The 18,096-nt window shown below is 33.0% G+C and overlaps 1 protein-coding gene across 2 annotated transcripts; it reads right to left on the reverse strand.

Moving 5' to 3' along the window:
• Nucleotides 1-11,072: 11,072 nt before the first annotated feature.
• Nucleotides 11,073-17,629, reverse strand: LOC107942584 (succinate dehydrogenase [ubiquinone] flavoprotein subunit, mitochondrial). Of its 2 annotated transcripts, XM_041108474.1 has the most exons (16): nucleotides 17,376-17,629; nucleotides 16,671-16,829; nucleotides 15,699-15,786; nucleotides 15,130-15,276; nucleotides 14,912-15,052; nucleotides 14,624-14,709; nucleotides 14,436-14,528; nucleotides 14,277-14,340; nucleotides 13,970-14,113; nucleotides 13,438-13,625; nucleotides 12,958-13,132; nucleotides 12,705-12,875; nucleotides 12,464-12,533; nucleotides 12,252-12,372; nucleotides 12,125-12,162; nucleotides 11,073-11,421 (listed from the first exon to the last, which is right to left on the reverse strand). In XM_041108474.1, the coding sequence occupies exons 1-16, from the start codon at nucleotides 17,478-17,480 to the stop codon at nucleotides 11,319-11,321; spliced, it is 1,893 nt and encodes a 630-aa protein (XP_040964408.1). In that variant the 5' UTR covers nucleotides 17,481-17,629; the 3' UTR covers nucleotides 11,073-11,318. The 2 variants fall into 2 exon arrangements, with proteins under 2 accessions (XP_040964408.1, XP_040964409.1); XM_041108475.1 differs by lacking the exons at nucleotides 16,671-16,829; nucleotides 17,376-17,629 and adding an exon at nucleotides 16,362-16,649.
• Nucleotides 17,630-18,096: the final 467 nt, after the last annotated feature.

The following is an 18,096-nucleotide window of genomic DNA, read 5'->3' on the forward strand; positions in this document are numbered from 1 at the left end:
CCAATATTGTATTTATTAAGTTCTATTATTTTTTTATTTTTTTATTGCAAATTATGGATAATTTTAAGCATTTTAAGTTATTTAGGAGTTTTACGTCAACAAGAAAGTTTAGTTTAAAACTACTTCTTGTTTAAGTTACTTAGAGTTTCAGTGTACTTAAGAATTTTATTTGAATTTACTTAGCTAGTCTCTTCATTTTACACAATCAAATAATTCATTATTCACTTTGAGTTAATATAAATCTATTTGAGTTTTCTTTTCAAAAACTTCTCTTGAGTTTTCTTTTAGAAATATTTTAACAATCTTTTCAGATTGTGTTGATTATCTTCAAGCTTTTTTTTTTTGTCAAGTTTTCTTTCTTGGAGGGAAAGTAGAGTCATTTGAAATGAGTTGTGGATTCATCGGGTTTCCAAGGCTCCTTAGGACTTCTACACATTATCTTCATCTTCTTCCATCTATCTTCTTTATTTTATTTTGTTTCTATTTAATTATTCAAATTTTTTATTTATTTAATTTTTTTCTATCTTAATTATTTATTTTAATTGATTCTTTTCAAAAAAATATATCTGAGTTGGATTTGTTTGCATTTCAGGTTGTGTCAAAATCCAAGTTTCTTTCTGATTATCTAGAACCCTAAGTCAAATCCACGACTTGAACAAATTTAATGCCTTCTTCCGCACCTCATCTGTACCAAAAATCTTCTGTTTCTCTTAGATTTTAGTTTTCATCCTCTTGAAGATTTGCTAGGGAGGTGGAAGAAAATGGGTAGGTGTGCTCGTTGCTCAAGTTTTGAAATTATGGATATCAAGGTTGATAAACCTCTACCATATCATTTTGATCCCATCATTTAAATCTACCTTGGTGTCAATCAATATAGGCATCTTGGTCTTCTTACTCTTGCTAGTAGGTTCTATAAGGTAGAGACATAGCTTTTTGTTTGAGTTTTACAAACTATGCCAATAGTTATAATATTAACCTATACACAATGTAAAATAATAGATGAATGGTTGTTTCATGCAGTTGGGCACATAAAGCCACTAAGATGGGTGAAGGATGAGGGGTGTTCAGGCAATATCCGAGCAAAGTGTTTCCTTATTAGATTGATCATATATCTTCTGCTAAGTGTTCCCTTGCCTTAATGTTGAAAAAGTGTGTTTATAGAGAAAAGTCGGCTAAACGTAAGTCCCAGCCATCAATGTTGGAAAAATCGATTTAAAAAATAGCATTTTTAAGCACAACTAATGTTTAATTTTTTTTCTTAAAATCAAGCCTTGTGATATTTATAGTAATAAACCCTTAACTGAATTATTACATGTGCTTTGTACAAGGCGATCCAAGTCGTTTCCTGATTTTCTACGAATGATCTTCTCTACTATCATAGAACCCCAAATGGCTTTGAGTGTAGGCTCAAATAAAACGAACCAAGTGCACAAAATAAAAAAATTATTAAATTTCAGTAGGAAAGTTAATTGTCTCTATAGAACTGAAAACTATGAGCTTTTCCAGAAAAATTTAATTTATTCTAAAAATAAATTGCTACTATTTTTCAACAAAACAATGGTGCTCAAATAACTTGTGTAAGTAGGTTAGCCCATAATTGTTATTTATATAGAGAAATGGTATAAGAGTTCTACTTGAACAAAAGTTAATTAAATAATAATATTTTAATAGAAAATATGGTATTATACTAAGAGCGAAATACAAGGGGCAGCGACAATCTTATAGGGAACTAGGATTTGCTATCCCTTATCCCTTGGGATAGGTTTTCGAGCTCGTCTCGTATTTTGTGTACAATTATATGTATTATCTAGATTTTTATTCAACACTTATAATTTGTTCAACCCAAAAGAGATTTTTTTTTCTTTTTCCCAAATATTATTTATTTAATTAATTTTCCTAATTAAATTATTTTCTCAACCGAATTCTAATTCCATTAAATTCATGACAACTTTCTCGTATTAGAGTTTGTGAGGAAATAAATTTAAAGGCCTCATTTAATAAATCTATGATGGCTAATTAATTTAATTCTCACTTTGAACTTCAATTGTTTAATTACAATCAATTAAATAATAATTCGAAAAATTGAATTAATTTTTAAGTCATATTTTGTACTTAGCGAAAAAATGCATTCACTACTAATAGTAATACATGCGGTCTATTTCTCTTACTTATTGTTTTCATTCATTCCACGATTGTTAGTTCTACGTGCAATTCATTTCGGGTTATCTCAAGCTAGTAGAGTGACCGTTTGGACATATATAATTAGGTTTCAAATAATTTGTAATTAATTTTTGGCTCTGCACCTATTAATTACAATATTACTTGATCATGGAGTCATTCCATTATAGTGTCATGATGAACTCTCTCTTATTATATACCCTTATGAAAGCTACTCAATAATTGTTGGTCCAATGGCCTTTTTATAAGTGTGTTTCCTTCATATGATATCATTAATATCTTTGGGATAAAATCTATTCCCCCAACCTGATTATATTTTATCTCATGATATCCATTACATCTTCTAATATGAAAAAGTCAATTGCACATAGTAATTAAGTCATTTGTCTTATGATAAATGACATATGGCCACCTTCCTTTTTCAACAACCATGTAATGTCATTGAGAGGATATCATTTACCCTTATAGAGCTATGATTCCACTATTGTGGATGACGCTACATCATGCAGAATTCGTATACCCAACGTGCCAGCTTTGGGTTCTTTATCTATTTGAACTTAGGTTATCATAATGTCAAAGTATACGAGTCACGCATATATATTCCACCATCCACTTAGGATTAAGATATACCACACAATTAATGTTACAAGTGAATAAATTCATAAATGAATCTAGGATAAATTCACTTGGTCCTGTTCGGTGTATAGTTATTGTAACAGCCTAATTTTCAGTAGTGTCGAAAAAGACAATTTTAGAACTCCATTTTTGTAAATCGAGTCTGTAAATATCAAATACGAATATTTATCAAGCTGGTATAAAATAATATTAAATTTTGGCCCATCAGTTTTTTTCTATTAATTATTTAATTTAGGTATAGGGACTAAACTATAAAGTCCAATTGCTATAGAGTTTTTAATTGAAAAAAAGGCTTGATGACCTAAATGGCAATTAAACCAAGGTCTAAAATAGCAATTAAACCCTGAATTAACATGAGATAGTGGATGATGATTTCAGAACTTATTAAGAATTAATAATAGTTAATTTAAGTTAATAAAACAAAATTAAAGTAATTAAGTTAGATTAGCCTTAATTAATCAAGGTATATAAAGTTGAGATGGTGGAAAATTGCACTATCTTCTTCTCTAAATGATCGCCCTCCATAGATGAACAAAGAGAAAACCTTCCAAGCTTTCTCAACTTTCGGCCAACAATTATTCAAGGCTATTAGGTCTTTTTTCTTGTAATTTTTATAGATTTGAGATCATGGGAGCTTGATTTAGCTAACTCATGTACCAATTTGCAAAACTATTATAGTTTTTGAAAGTTTTCATTATTTATTTCTTAAAGATTTTGGTGTTAAATTAGATTTTGAGCTTAGATTATGAAAAATGACTAAATTATAATAGTTAATAGTTAATTCTATGCATAAGGACTAAAGTGAATAAAATGCAATTGTTTTATGAAATTTTGGTATAAGTAGATAGTAGAGGTTCTCTAGTGAATGTAATTGAATTTGTTTTTTAAACCGAGTCTAAAAATTGAAAGATATGGTTATTTTGAATTTATGGAGTAAATTGAATAAATTTTAAAATTTTAGAGGCATCAAAAAATGAGATTATATAGGTTCATACACGTCATGGAATAATGTACAAATGTTTGGTATTGATGAATTGAATGGAATAATTGTATATATCAAGAATTGAATCAAACCAGTGGTAATCGAGGAAAAGCCGAACTTGTCAATTAGTCCCTAAAAATTCAACTGGTTTGCTATTTTGATATGGTAAGTTTATATGTTATTTATGTATTTAAGTAGTTATGTGTTGATTTGTGAATGTATATTTGAATGTGGATTAATTGGTTGTGAATTGGTATGAAAGGTGAGAATTGGACTAAATTATAAAATGATGGTTATAAGTAGAAAATAGGCCCATGTGAACTTAGTAAAGGTTAGGATACGATTGGCATGCCAATAGGGCTTTATGCGCACCTGTTCGAGATTGATTACAAATGTTACCAAGGTCCAGCATTTGTTGCAGATAGTCAAATATATGTGACACAGGTTTAGCTCAGACGGGTAACCTGACATTTATATATATTCAACTTGGATAAGCAATCAGATGTGTCGTTATAATTATTTAGCCCGAACAAGTAACCTGACACAAATTTATTCAACTCGGACAAACAATTGATGTGGTGTAGTTGCTTGTGTATCCAAGTCCGTTTACTAGGGTTCATCGGGTAAAATAATTTATATGAAATGAGAAGTGGAAATAAGATTAAATGAAATTGAAGTTCAAATGAAGAAGTTCAAATGAAGGGATATTAAATGAATTGAGTGTAATGTTTTTGATATGAATGTGATTGTAGTACCCTTGGATTGAATGAGATAGTGAGATCGACAATCTAAAATGATATGTTTTGGCTTGTTATACAATTTTGATATTATGATTTGATTATAAGTTAACGCTCACCTTGTTGATGTTGTGATTTTCCATGTCTAGCAAAATTGTGTCAAATTATGGTAGCTTATTGTATTTAATTATAAGATAAGATAAGTTTTGTTTAATGCTTATGAACTTACTAAGAATTTTATATACTTACCTAGTTTGTTTTCCCTTTTCCTTATAGATTGTCACCTTGCGAAACACTGATCTACCATAATACGGTGTAGCAAATTAAACTAGTTTTCGCACTTGAGGAGCTTGAATACAAGTATTTCCATTATGCTTTAGTTAAGTTTTCATATTTTAGTTTAAATCCAATAAATGGTGTATTTTGAGTCTTTTATTGACCTTAGAGGGCTGAATGAGGCCTAAAGGCGAGCTAACATACTTAGTGGGTGTGTAGGAGACCATGCAAGTGCAAAAGAACTTAATGATGGTCGTTGTGTTGCAACATGGGAAGTTCGATGTCACAACATAGGGAGTAGAATGCAAGAATCTCGAGACTACCTTCGGTGTTGTGACACAGCCATGGGATGTCAAAACACACCCCTAAAGCTACCCTGAACCTGAGCATACTACCTTCGATGTCGCGACACAGGCACTAGGGTATCGTGACATCGATCCTGGATGGGAAACACTGACGAGCCAAGGGTGTTTTGGTTTACACAATCAAAAGTTAAACACAAGAGCGTTAGCTGACCTAAGGTTGAGGACGACATCAACCCTAACTCTATAAATAGGCTTTTAAACACTTGTTAAAGGACAGCTTTTCATACTTTAAGTTTTCTCTGTAATTTTAGTTTCGGTTTTCCTTTCTTTTAGGACTTAAGTTTATTTTCAGTTCTTTTTTATTTTGTGTTCTTCGGAGAACGTGATTTGTAAATGTGATCAAACACTAGTAGATTTTTTACGCTTCATCTATCAAATACAAATAGGATTCTTTAAACTCTACTCTTGATTTGTTATTTATGTTTATCATTATCATCAAGTTTATTGTGTTTATGAGATCCATGAGGAAGTAATCCTCTTATGGGGGATTAATGAGTGAAGGTATAGTTAATTAATTGCTATGTAGGATTTTCTTAGCGAATCAGCTATTTGGGAGAGGAAGAACTTAAACCACAGGCTTGCTAACCCTAGGAAGTCATTTAGGTAGGAATAAACCCAAATTTGGTATGGTCTATCGATGAACACCTTAGCCCCGAACCGGTCTGAACTATGAGGTCGAGAGATAAGTAGTTCTTGCTGACTTGTTAGTTTAGTGGAAGACTGAGAGCTCTTGCTGGGGTAACAACTAGTTGATTGAATAGAAACCCAAAATAGGAACTAATTATGACCACCGAAATGAACTAATCACCCATGCCTAGATTTGATTAAGTTTATAAGTTAGTTTTCCGAAGTCCTTTTCGTTTAGGTTTTTGTTATTTTATTTTCTTATTTATAAAAACCCAAAAATCTTTCTTTTATGTTTTATCGTAATACAATTTGTTTAAAATACTAATTAGATCTATTTGTGTTTAGGTTAGAATTAATCTAGTAGTTCACTTTCCTTGGGTATGATTCTCGAAGTACTCACCTATTTTGTTGTAAAAACTATATTACAACCTAACCCTTATACTTGCGGACACCGCCTCGATTTCAAATCTTTTAGTGGTAGTACTCAAACTCTAAACGTTAGCACATCCAGAGGCGGTCAAACACATCAAGCTAGATCATCTTGAAGCTCACACTACATTTTCATCGAATTTGTAGCTTTTTGGCCATTTTGAATCTAGGATTATGGCATGTATATAAGTGTCTTGGTGTAATCCTTAAGGTATAAAAGTCTTGATGAATTTGGCATATGATAATTTTTGCATGTTGCTCATGGCAAGTGGTTTGATATATGCTTGACGTAGCAATGTTTGATGCTTTTGGAAAGTTGAAATATGAACCTACTTAAACTTGGTATGTTATGTTTGTGGGATGAGGTGAGTAGAATGGCTAAAATTATGCCTAGTTAAAATGGTAAGCTTGATTTATATGTTTGAGAGATGTGTTGGTTGATTTGGTTCATGTTTAAAGCATTTAAGCCATTAAGGTATAAAATGAACATGTGTATGAGGTTCTAGTGGAATGGTATGATTCAATGAGATATGGCATAGGTATTGATTGGTATTTGAATGGTTTGGTTGATTTGTTTGAATGGCATTTGATGGAATGTATTGAAATGGATACTTTTGTAATAGGTTAAAATTATATTGAATCGGTTTTGATTAAAACTGGCTAAATGACTTGTTTTGGTATAAAATGTTATGTGTTTGGTATGTTTTTAGGTAGCTATATTGGATGGTTTGATTGGAAACTATGAAATAGGTACCGAATGGTTCAATTTTACCAAAAAATAGGTCCACATCTCGACGACCAACCTACCTCATCACAACGTTGACCTATAGTAAGTGACATTGCGACTTCGAGTAGCCTAACATCGTGACATAACAAATTGTTTTGGCAACATCACAAAGTGAAAGAGATAATGTCACAACATCGGCCCTGAACTTTTAAAACTTTTCAAATTGGTCTTATTTCGTGTTCGGATTGACAAAAGAGCTTTCGTAAGCTCGATTAAGACTCGAAATTTATTGTTTAACATGATTTGAAAGTGATTGACATCTAATTGCATGTGCGAATAATTATTTATTATGTATTTGACTGTAGTTGCTCCGTCAACGAATGTGGCATCTTGTAGCTCAGACCTAGTGACTGGGTCGGGCGAGGGGTGTTATAGCTAGTCCAAACAATCACATCTATGTATCTATCTTTTGGGAGTCATCTGCTCCGAAACCCAAGACAAGGTATCTTCCCAATTGGACTTGATAGACAGTATAATAGTTTTTCAATCAATTTACTCAATTTCAATTAGACTACACAAACTGTTTAAATTATCTACTAATATAAGTTGTCTTCTCACATTATGATCTGACCACATAATGCAACTTAATATTACTTAAACTTTAAATAATCAATGAGCCAATATTTGCTTCATTTTGCTTTGTGTGAAAAAAATCGTTGAGGAAAAAAACAAATGATATTAATGTATAATGGAATTTATTTAAACCAATTTGTTCGATGAGGTAACGCAGTGCTTTGATGAGGCTCTTCTCCTAGCGAGGTCGCAAGGCCGAGCTTCATCTAGTTTTCCTTTAACCATAATGTTTGGTGTTTTGGTGATGGGTGATATATGACGAGGATAAAAACACATGTATACATCGCATATAGGCTTAGGCTTTAAGTTAAAGAAATCATGATATAATCGTCGAGGTAACACAAGACAAAAGATCGAATGGAAGGGTTCATAAACAAGTATGTCCCTTGTGGCACACCTTTAACTTAAATCTAAGAGGATTCATCATCTTTTGAAATAGACTACTGGAGATTTTCACATTTCATTTGTCATAATTTTGAATTTAATAAAGAAATAAGAATATCTAAATCAGTAAACAAATAATGATTTGGATCAAGGTCAGGGTTTGATATTTAAAGGATGATGAAAAATATTTACTTTAAGTTGGGGATAATTCTAAAAAGAAATTGTTTTCAACTTTTTTAATTCTCCAAAAAAAATTCCTTGAAAATAATAAAAATATTTGTTTTATTTTATTTTTTCACATTTTTTATTTTTTATTTTTTATTTTTCAACCTATTGAGAGAAGGTTGGTCTCGCTCTTTAGAGTCTTTGAAGTATCATTCTTTGAGAACCAATGGACCCCTCAATAGTGGAGGTATTGTGCTCAGAGTGTTTTGTCTCCCGATCTAAAGAAAGCCCTATCGGGTTCACAAAACTAATATCATACAAGGGTATGTGTTTGAATCCTACCAAGATCAAATGCTCACATTTCCTTGGTGGCGAGACACTCCATAAACTCCGTGAGCCCAGTTGAGCTCTCCTTGGAGTGGGGAGACAAAACCCGAGGATAATATCAAGTATAGACACCTTGAGCAGAATACCTCCATGATTGAAGGGTTCATTGGCTCCCAACGAACAATACTTCGAAGACTTCTCCAAAGTACGACACGGCCCTCCCCTCAATACAACCAAATTTTTTTTTTCAAAGAGAACTAAAATAATTGTAATTTTTTAAATATTTCTTCATCTTAATTATTACTGAATAAAAGAGAGATTATACAATGATTAGAAAATAGAAAAAGCAGATTATAAAGTGAAGTCGCAAACATTTCTTATTTCTTAGTCAATCATGACAAAATTGGATCTTTCACTCAAACATGTCGTTAAGTGGATTCTTCATCATCCAAAGATTACCCTTTTTTTTTATCTGTCCAAAAGTGGACTACCGGTAGTGACAGCTATGGCCTCTTGCGAGTGAAAAACGATGACAATGTTTTTTTCTTTTTCTTTTATAAATAAAAGGCGAATACCTTAAGATAGAGAAATATTACTGCAAATATGAAACATAAATTTGGATTTGTTAAAATTGACGTTTGCAGTGGGAGACACTGTATTTTTGTCAAATGGAATAGGCTTTTCTGTTTCTCCCAGAAAACTGTATTTATCATTCGTAAGAAAAATATACATAGACTACTTTAGTCATGGTTATAATTATTAGTATTTGTAAACTAATATATTGACAAACAGCCCACTAGAGTTGGTTGGACTGATTATCTTTGCTTGTCTCCCTTGATAGTGATGCTTTGTACAAAGAAATAACATAATCAACAACATCACGACTGGTTTCATAGACTTTTATATGGATTAGCAGCCCCACAGTTTAACCTCTTATTTTCCCCTCTTTCTAAATATTTTATTATTTTATTGTAGAAAGAGTAGACAGTAGATTTGAAAAATCATAAAGTATATATGCAATACTTGGGGACGAAGAAGGTGTCCCTTGATTTCGTTGGTGACAAAATTTGTATTATAACCCAATGGTGGAAAGGAAAGCCTAATTCTTTACTTAAAAGACGTTACTTCTGTTTCCATCTTTGTCATATAGTCTATTAAGATGCCGAAGACCTTTTCACAGTCCATTAATCACTTATTTAACAAATTGCGGTGGGATAACTCAGATTTTAAGTAGTAAGTAGAGGTGTTCATATAGACAGATCGAATTTGGGTTAGGTCGAAATATATATTATTATATTTTATATTTGTTCAAGCTTAATTTGGCTTGAAATATAATTTAAAATTTTGTTAAAATCTACTCATATTTGTAAATGATTAATTTAAATTCATTTTAAATCCACTCGTATTAATTTTAAAAGATATATTTATATCATTTTAATTTAATATTTAATGATTTCATATCTTTTTATTTGTTATAATTCTTTTTGAAAAATCTGATTATAGGTTCTAATCATATCTGTTCTTTTTGACACAATACTTAGAACTGCTCATAATTCCTCCCCAACATATAAATAGAAGAATAATGCACTTCAGTGCGCTCGATTTGAATGTCCTCATGTATTGGCAACAAAGTTCATACTAATCGAGCTAAATCAGTTATTTATTATAATTTTATCTATAATCATTTAAAATATTTTAATGTTTACATTATAATAATATTATATATTACTATAGATTTAATTTTTATGTGTTATAGATTACATAATATATAAAAATAACATAATCTAAAACATTATAAACTTAGAGAAAAAACAAATTAGCCAAATTAGACCTTAAACCCAAATTTGATTCATATTTTAAATTATCCTAACTTTTTGTTTGAACTCATTTTTCGAGCCTAATATTTTTATCTAAATCCTTCCAAATATCAAGGGTCTATTGAATCTGACAAATAACTCAATCCATGAACAGATTTATAGAAAAACATCCATTGGATGAGCTGGATGAGCCTCACTATTTGAAGGTGGGCGGCATTGGGTTTAGAGAGTTTGATGACTATAATATTGCACATGTGGCAAAGCAGGGAACCAGGGTACCAATCCACGTAAGGAAGGCCCAATCCACTATTGGGCCGATAAATAGCGGGGATGGTTTAGCATTGAGTTTTCTATCTGATTGCCTTCTATCTCATACTCTGCTAAATATGCTATGATAAGTTGTCCCAACAATTTGGTGGCTTTCCGTAGCAGAAGCTTTTAAAGCTCCTTCCCCTGTAATGATAGTTCCTTTTTTGTGTACAAGTGGTACCGCTTGTTTTTTTTTCCCCTTTTTTTTAAAAGAGTACAGTATTCTAGAAAAATCTGAAATAACTAATCAGTTTATGTTGTTTTAAGATGAGAAAAACTTCTCTTGAATCTCGTACCTTAAATCAATGAGTTGCAAATCACACAATATATAGCCTACGGGCATATGAATGGAGCCACATCCCAGGAATCTCTCTTCTTCCTGAAGTGGGAGGTTTACTGTTTAGCTAGAGGTATTGAACTTAAAAATGGGTGTTGTCAGTCCCTATGCTAGAGCTGAAGTTTGAAGTTAAAAGAGGTCACTGAGTATAAATGGATTGTTTAATTCAGCAACCATAAGCTTATTGCTGACCAAACAAATACAAAATTCTGATTCACATTCGAACTTATTGATGCTTTCAACCACAAAAGTTCCAAGATTGATGAATGGCACAAAAAGATTGCCAAAATGCTATGCTTACAAGTATTTTATTGCATCTCTGTTCTCCATAACTTATGCCGGGCTGAATTGTCGGATCATCATAACCCATTTGCATTACAGCATGAGTTTTAATAGACACGAGCTTTAGGTGGGAATGACTCGACTTCATCATCTAATGTGTTCATGTGAACTGGCCGATAATCCAGTCTCACTTTCTCATTCTCCCAATAACTGCAAATCAAAGTAGAAATAGTGAACAATCGAATAATGCTGCAATTTGGTGATTTGCATTCTTCGTATATCCTAGAAAATTACTGATAACATAGAATAAATGATTATCGGTAGCAAGAGTAATTGTTCTTTTATTCACTCTGCCAATGCCAATAATAAAATCCTAGATTTGATCATATCAGATGCATGTCACTAACTCTCTACAATGAACATAAATACCATGGAGAGCCCTAAACTTTATGGTCTTCACTGCAAGAAACATTCTACAGCAAGCATTGATACAGAAATGCCTCACCTAAACTACTTTTTTCTTTTAAGTGACTAAGGTTCATATTCTAAATAAAACTAAATAGCTTAAAAGTTCAAACATTATAAAACTATAAGTACGGATTATGCTAGATTGTTAATAACAGAAAGTTGTTCTTAATTCAAATAGACCTGTCAATAAATTCTGAACCCCCCCCCCTCTTTTTTCTTTTAAGTGACTAAGGTACATATTTTAAATAAAACTCAATAGCCTAAATGTCCAAACATTATAAAACTATAAATATGGATATCACTAGGTTTCTCAATAACAGGAAGCTGTTCTCAACTCAAATGCACCTGTCAACTAATACTGAACACCCCACCCTCCCAAAAAAGCAGCACAGATAAACCAATCTACATGTTCACATTGTATTCTTCCAAGTGAAAGAGATCATACCCCAATGTGTGTTTCATCCAGTTCTCATCATCTCTTTTCTGCAAAGTAACAGCAAAAGGAAACCTTATTGTACCAAAACTAAGCAAAGAGGACATAGCCAAACTAAAGAAAGGTAAAAAAAACTAACCGTAAAATCTTCACGAGCATGTGCTCCTCTGCTCTCTTTCCTAGCTTCAGCAGAGTGCATGGTGATACAGGCATTTATCAAAAGATTTTCCAACTCGATAGATTCTATCAAATCAGAGTTCCTGCAAAACATTTTATATGTGAAGTTTATGAAACAAACTGAAACTGAAAGAATTATTAGGTCACCAACATCTTAAGTCCCCACAATCTTACCATATTAAACTGCGATCCTTCAACTTAACATCATGGAAGCTTTCCCATGTCTTATCAATTAACTGACAACCTACAAAAAGTCCAAAGAAAGAAAACAGGATTTCCCAAGTGTCATCAGTGAGTAGGAATCCCACGAGCAACATAAAGCTAAACTAAATTTGCCTGCAAAAGGAACAAACAGAAGACCAAAAGGCAAGAAGAAGACACAAGACGGAGAAAATGAAAGGGGCAAATGGCACACCTTCCTCTAGTGTTTCCTGTGTGCGGAAAACAGCAGCATTATTTTGCATTACTCGTTGCATATTTAATCGAATGTTTGAAGTTGGAAGAGAACCATTAGAATTTCTTATTTTGTCCAACCATGCAATTGTTCTCTCACCAGCATCCTTTTCCAAAGGTTTCTGCTTCTGCCCTGAAAATAACTAGTAAATGAATCAACATTCAGGCATAAATGGCAAAGCTATTTATATGTTGAGGATTGCAACACAGCTTGCCTGGCCTTTGGATCTCTGCAACTCGGTTTGCACAAGCCCGACCAAAGACGACAATGTCAAGAAGGGAATTTGCACCCAACCGATTAGCACCATGAACTGATGCACAGGCTGCCTCTCCAGCAGCCATCAGTCCAGGAACCACAGAATCTGGATCACTGCCTCTGATAGTAACTACCTGCAAATCAAAGCAAAATTATTTGTGTCAAATGAGCCTGAAAAATAGCAAAAGATATACACAATTTTTTAAGAACCTGATTGTTGCATGTTTCATTTTCAGTTAGTATTACATGTCATTCATATTTTAAATGCGTTTAATAGTTAAAAGATCATACAGACATATATCAACATGCATTTGTTTTGTTTATATCTAAAATAACACAATTGTTGTGTGTATCTAAAATGAATAACACAATTAAGTTCCAGTAAACTTCTAGAATTACATCCTAGTATATCAACATTATGTGCACTGAACATTCACACCTCTCCATGATGATTTGTTGGAATTCCACCCATGTTATAATGTACAGTAGGCAAGACTGGGATGGGCTCCTTCGTAACATCCACACCAGCAAAAATGGCAGCAGTCTCAGAGATACCTGGAAGCCTCTCCTTAAGCACCTCTGGAGGCAAGTGATTCAAGTGGAGATAGATATGATCCTTCAAAGGTCCTATTGGATATAAGTATCACAGTTAACAACCCAAGTTCAAATAATCTTGCATGTAACTAGTAACTGTCTGCATCACACAAACCTAGAAACAAACCTATATTTCTTACAATGGCACCTACAAGAATGAGTGCAAAAAGAACATCTAAACCTTCATAGAACAAGGTCTAAACAATCATATGAAACGAACAAGAAAAAAAAAACGAAACCAGATATCTACTATAAACAACAGGCACCATAATGCAATACCTCACTGCACTTCTGGCAACCCCGCCTAAAGGAACAAAAACACAGATAACACTGGATGCTGGAAAATAGAAATGTCAATAATAATAAGATAATCATACCTACACCACGACCTTCCCTGATTTCCATGGTCATAGATCTCGAAACAACATCCCTTGAAGCAAGATCCTTGGCTGTAGGAGCATATCGTTCCATGAAGCGTTCACCTTCACTATTTCTAAGGATGCCACCTTCACCACGAGACCCTGCAAATTGCAGATGCAAATTAGAAACGAACCCACTCAACTTCAACTAATTAAGTGGTGCAGTAAAACTAAATTAAAAAAGGAAAGGTATAATAACTATCTATATGATGTAACCCAAAAATCAACCATAATGCTGCTCTCAGTAAGTTGTATACGCACAAACCTTCAGTAATGAGGCACCCAGCCCCATAGATTCCAGTTGGATGGAACTGCACAAACTCCAAATCCTGTAGGAAGCATAAATAAAATTGGATAAAAACAAAGGTAAAGAGATAGAAGATTAAAAAATAAGAAAAAGGTTGCAGCAACACAGAAAAGAAACCTGGAGGGGAAGCCCAGCACGTGCAACCATAGCATTGCCATCACCAGTGCATGTGTGAGCTGAAGTTGCAGAAAAGTAGGTTCTACCATATCCCTGAAAGAAACAGACAACACACACAAAGGTCCTTCAATTTATTTTGATCATTCATTTTGAAAAAAATAAAAAATAGATCAGGAATGCATATATACCCCTGTGGCCAGAATTGTTGAAGAAGCCTGGAAGCGATGTAGTGTTCCGTCCTCCATGTTTAAAGCTATCACTCCCTGGCAGCTTCCTGCACAAATCATAAATAATCAAGTTATCCATGTTACACTAAAAACAAGGATAAAACAGAAAATGGAGAAGGTGACATGCTCATCAAAATTAAGAGAACAAATAAAGCTCAAAATTATGGACAGCTAAACAATAACAAGGGCTGCAAATGAAAGTAATATGATTTACATTGATGAGGACTTAAATTCCCTACATGAACCTACCATCACTGTTCATCAATAGATCCAGAGCAAAATATTCCACAAAGAATTGGGTATTATGTTTCATAGCTTGGCCATAGAGAGTGTGCAGTAGAGCATGCCCCGTTCGATCAGCAGCACATGCACAACGATAAGCCTGTCCACCTGGTCAAGATAGAAAATGCCAAGCTAAAATCAGAATTCTATCACTAAGCACAACAATCAAATTTATGTACTTATACCTTTTCCAAAGTCTAGGCTTTGACCACCAAATGCCCTCTGATATATTTTCCCATCTTCTGTTCGAGAAAAAGGCAGCCCATAATTCTCGAGTTCAATCACAGCTTTTGGTGCCTCCCTGCACATATATTGAATTGCATCCTGATCACCTACAATCATACACCCGCTTTTTGTTATAACAAGGAAACAGATTGTTAAAAAGGTAGTCACAGCACTACAGACATACAAGTAAAATAGGTAGTTTAGTGCAGCATGGCTCTTCTGCCTTTAGCTTCAGCCAAATTACTTTGGCACAATCAACTAATATCAGTATTTTGAATAGAGTTCAAGGGGGGGGGGGGATCAACAGATGTGGAAACCACTTCAAGAATGCAAGGAAATATAATAAACTACATCAGGCAAGACTGAAGTGTACTTAAGGGGGAACATGTACTTTTCGTAGAAAAGAGAAAGCTGATAAAAAAATAAACTATTCTTAGAGAGCCAAAGATCAAGTAGAAGCATATGCTTAAATGCATTCCATGTACCAACTGAAAACCACAAGAGATACAAATTCAAACAAATCATATACCTAACCAATCACTTCCTTTAACTGTGTCATACATGTGCCATCGCCAGTCATCTTCAGTCATATTTCCCAAAGCAGCATTTATGCCACCCTAAACAGAAAAGTCCAGACAGATAAATGAGTCAATAATCTTTCAATGGAATGGAAAACAAACAGCATCACTAACAAAACCTTTCTACAGACTTTGCTTTAGACATGTAAATAAACAATGGATCTGTTTTATCAGAATGATCCACTTTTAAAATGAAAACAAAATACTTAAAAAAAATTGGAGAAGTGCATTGTATCTTATAAAACACATCAATATAAGAAATTTACATAAACATGTATTGCACTTTAAAATGCAAAAGAAACAAATAGATCATAATACAAAAAGTTTAAGAGTGGCAATTTATAGTATTTGAAGAACTTTAAAAGGAAAATCATGGTTATGGTAATAAAAATGCTTTTGGTATAATTCATGTTTGTTCAGTCTTAGTTGGACAAGAGAAATTTAAATACCCATGTATTACACTTCAAAGTGCAAAAGACACTATATTTAAGAAAAATGCAAAAGAAACAAATGGATCATAATATGGAAAGTGTAAGAGTGGCAATTTATGATATTTGAAGATGTTTTAAAAAATTCATATTTGAGGTAGTAAAAATGATTTTGGTGAACTTCACGTTTGTGCAGTCTCTTTTCTTCTTCTTCTTCTTCTTCTTCTTCTTCTTTTTTCTTTTGAACATGTTTGTTCAGTCTTGATTGGACAAGGAGAACATCAGTTATTGTGCAACACAGACATCTGTGATAAGAAAGGGAACAGTAGCAAAGAGACAAGTACCATGTACAGAAACCACTAAACTGTAGAACCAATATGCCCATAAAATCAAGAATGATGAATCCCATTTATCTAAAGCCACCGTAACACAAGCATGCCCTGAATAATAGCAACAGCATAACTCATAATCATGAACACCATATAGTCTAAAAACCTGAGCCGCAACAGTATGTGAACGAGTTGGGAAAAGCTTAGTTATGCAAGCAGTATTAAATCCATGCTCTGAAAGACCAATGGCTGCTCTCAGCCCCGCACCACCAGCACCAACCACAACTGCATCATACGTATGATCCACTATTGTATAAGGGGGCCCCTGCAATGATCGCAAATGTCCATCACCAAAATACTTCTGGTTCAGTTTTTTTTTCTTTTAATAACTATATAAATTCTATAAAACATTCCCAACCAATCAGAAGAAAAAGATAATACTGAGAAACAAATCGAAAATATATGCATTTTGCATAAAATCAGCTAAAGTAATCAACATGGGCAGAAAACGGAACTTGTCCCATTAGAAAAAGATGTTAACTAAGATCAAGTTCCAGATGGTATTTGTTTCTACTGTATATTAGGGAAGTCAACTGAATGGAGCTAAAATTAAAGATGATTTAAGAAAATAATGCGTAGATTCTATGGATTCTTTTCCTTGGACACCTTTCTCAGCAGCCAAACAGTACAAACACTAAAACGATTCAAATTACATATAGGTTTTAATCAGAATCTACCCGAAAAAAACCAGCAACCGTTGAGAAAACGAGAATATAAAAACAAAGCAGGAATTGATTTTGAAAGCAGAAAAGAAATAGAAATTAAAAGCGGAACAAAAAGCTCAAAAACCCTAGAAAAGAAAGAAGCATACAGCATGAGTGGAGAAGAAACTGGAAATGTTAGATCTAAGAGAGTTAGCGGCAACTGATCTGTTGGAATATGGAGCTCTAAGGCTACGAGAAACGCAGCGCCACATCTCCGCCTACTTTGTTGGATGCTTTTTTTCCTTTTGCGAGTAGCGGGTATTGGAAGGCGTGTGGTTAATTTTGTTTATGTATAAATATATATATATATATTTGCTGGGAATAGTTACTGCCTGGCCGAGGGAAGAGAGCAAAAATGATGGCGGCGTAGTTGGAAAGGGCCTAATTGCTCATTTGACGCAGTATGCTGTTACACTTACCCTTTGTTTTTCAAGATAACTACCGTAATGCCATTTCTTTTGCATTCTATGAATTTTTTTGAGGAATATAATTAGTTTTTAATGTATTTTTATCTTAATCGTTTTTATTTTATTATAATTATATATAAAGTTAAATTTTAATTATTTAATTAAATTATTGAATTTTTTTAGTAATCTTAAATTTTATATTAACGTATAAATATAGTTATACATATGTAATTAAAATATATTTATATAATATATATAATTATTTAAAAACAAAAAAAAACAATATACCTATGAAAAGTAAAAGTATCACGAGATTTAAGCGTCAAACTATGAAACCATTTTTTATTGGGGGGGGGGACATTTTAATTTTTGAAATATGCCAAATTTTATATCAAAATTATATATTTTTATGTCAACAGTT

Source organism: Gossypium hirsutum, chromosome D12 (assembly GCF_007990345.1).
Source record: "Gossypium hirsutum isolate 1008001.06 chromosome D12, Gossypium_hirsutum_v2.1, whole genome shotgun sequence".
Taxonomy (NCBI): Eukaryota; Viridiplantae; Streptophyta; class Magnoliopsida; order Malvales; family Malvaceae; genus Gossypium; species Gossypium hirsutum.

Bases quoted from the DNA above. Each gene is read 5' to 3' on its own strand.
- LOC107942584 (XM_041108474.1), bottom strand. From the start codon at position 17,480: ATGTGGCGCTGCGTTTCTCGTAGCCTTAGAGCTCCATATTCCAACAGA. The intron at 15,277-15,698 runs GTATATGATTTG...GTATGATTGTAG, and splicing joins TAAAGGAAGTGATTGGTTAG to GTGATCAGGATGCAATTCAA. The intron at 14,710-14,911 runs GTAGGTTCATGT...TGATTTGTGCAG, and splicing joins TCTATTGATGAACAGTGATG to GAAGCTGCCAGGGAGTGATA.